Here is a 2,500-nt window from a genome sequence, read left to right on the forward strand (position 1 = left end):
TACGAAAGTATAATACATACTCCAAGTATTGAAATGCACGCCATCGTGTTGGGATTCCCAACACAATGGCGTGTATTTCAATACTTGGAGTATGTATTTTACTTTCTTATATTCTGAGATTAATCTGTGGACCTTTCGGTAGTACGTATACGGAATTACAATTTTTAAGTTATGAACAGCTTTCTAAAGCATACACAAGACATTAAGTCGCACTAAAAATATTAAATTTGAGATATGTGGGTAAGCGTAGGCCTACCTGTCGGGTAGATATCGGTCCATGCGATCGGCATACATAGACTTCTTCCACGACCAGGTATCCGACATCGGGTTTACTGTCAATTATTTCTCACTAAAGAATAACACTTCCAACAAGTATTTAGCTGGAGAGTCGTTCGTCTATTTCTCTTAACTCTCACAAAGGTACCAGCTAAAGTATAGAGACCTGCCAAGTGCTCGACATTTTAAATAAACTATTCATGCTCCAACGAAATTTTCTGCCATTTTATCTACGTTTCGTTGTACATTACATCGAAAGACGTGCTAATTTCATATGTTTTCAATGGCGTTTGAGCAATTATAATTTCTATAGAAAAAACAGATCGATAAGTACGTATATATGTGCATTAAAGCATGACTCTATAGTGCGAGCATAGTGCATTATGGGTATTTTATGATGAATGGACACAATTCCTGATGATGACATAATTAATGTCGAAATTTTGAATCCCAGCACGATGGCGTGTATTTCAATACTTGGAGTATGTATTATATCTGAGATTAATCAGTGGACCTTTCGGACACAATTGCTGTTTTGTAAATTGTAACGATACATTTACTCAACAATTTAAAATACACCCATGTCTATACTGCCCTTGTTATAGCTAAACGTATATTATTGGTAACACTATGAAACAAAATTGTGTAAGCTTAACTACATTCCTACCTCCATATCTCGCCTAATAAACTATGTCTAAGTGAACGCATCCAGTAAACAAATTAGACCTACCTGGACATACAATAGGTTACGAATAACCATATACATGAAAATAGAGAAAATCACCTATTTCTTATGTTTTTACAATAAAATTATCAATATTACAGAAATATAAATAACGGTAGATTGGCTTTTTAAAGCCCACTACAGCATAACATAGTGGGCGTCTCTACAAGCACCTGCATCATAATCATAAAACGTCCTCAAGACAACATGCCTAAGTTTACTCCATTTACCTAACAAGCTGACTCTTGCATTTACCTATTAAAAAAGGTAAGAAAATCACTGCACCTAATGAAAGCATATACTGCTGGTGAATGCCGTCGTAATACATTTTATATAGTTATCAAATAAAGTTCTACCATTGTTTCATTTCATATGGGTAACATTTAACAATTTTTTTGTGATTGTCTGCTATTGATACCATACCATTATTATTTTATTTCGTCCAAATGGAAATTCATTGGTACATGAAACCGAACCAAACTATGGGGTAGGTTCGTAACTCCACTACGGTCTTAACGATACGCATACTCCAACTCTGACCGAACTCTGCATTATGGGGGTAGGGATATTATTCCACTAATGTCCTAATTATCCCCTTTCCCCAGCCTTTACCGAACTCTGCATTATGGAGTAGGGGAGTTACTCCACTAAGGTCCTAATGACCCCCATACCCCAACCCTAACTGAACTATGCATCATAGGGTAGGGATGTTACTCCACCGGGGTCGTAATCACCCGCATACCACAACATAACTGAACTCTTCATAAAGAGGTAGGGGTGTTACTCTACCAAGGTTCTAATGACCCACACACCCCAACCCTACTCTAAGGTCTCTTAGTGAACCGCATACCCAAACACTAACCGAACTATGCATTCTAGGGTAGGGACGTTATTCAAATGAGGTCCTAATGACCCGCGTACTCCTACCATAACCCAACTATACATTTCTGGGTCGTTACTCCGCTAGGGTCCTAATTACCAGTATACCCCTACGCTTACAGCAGTAATCCATTCAGCCCGACACAAATTCCGTACAACCAATGAATATATGATAAGGATTAAGTGCACTTGAAAAAGCACTTCAATAAAAACAAATAGGCCTACCTCCAATATAAACACTATGTATAAACGTATACAGTGACGTATACAGCTATGTACCGTGAATCACTCAGTCTTTACAAGAAAACGCCTGTATTGAATTTTGGCGTGTAATAGTAACAGAGACTCGCATCCACTCACTTAGAGTCAACTCTGTATAAATTTCTACGAGCCCTATAACCATAGTATAAACATAATAAAAATTCATCAAAAGTTTTAGTGATCAAGTGATTATGCCGTTCGCCGTCATGGTCCGATGTTCAAATCCGGGTGACGGTTAAGGTTTTCCTTCACTCTTTGTCCTAAATTAATTTGTTACGTTCCATTTATTATTTATTCATTGCATTATTATGCTGTTTTATGGGTTTATTTACTTATTTACTAAAAACACTGTGTTTCAAA

At 37.0% G+C, this 2,500-nt stretch overlaps 1 protein-coding gene across 3 annotated transcripts in view; it reads right to left on the minus strand.

Moving 5' to 3' along the window:
- LOC117122589 overlaps positions 1 to 2,500 on the minus strand; it is a 10,875-nt gene that overhangs the window by 7,314 nt on the left and 1,061 nt on the right. The window contains exon 2 of one of the 3 annotated variants that reach the window (XM_033268221.1): positions 257 to 583. The exons of the other annotated variants lie outside the window; for them this stretch is intronic. Coding sequence (XP_033124112.1) covers positions 257 to 324 — 68 coding nt within the window. The 5' untranslated portion in view covers positions 325 to 583. The remainder of the gene's footprint in view (positions 1 to 256; positions 584 to 2,500) is intronic. 3 annotated transcript variants of the gene reach the window in all.

This window comes from Anneissia japonica, unplaced genomic scaffold (assembly GCF_011630105.1).
Source record: "Anneissia japonica isolate Jap-2015-1 unplaced genomic scaffold, ASM1163010v1 scaffold1889_len2455224_cov183, whole genome shotgun sequence".
NCBI lineage: Eukaryota > Metazoa > Echinodermata > Crinoidea > Comatulida > Comatulidae > Anneissia > Anneissia japonica.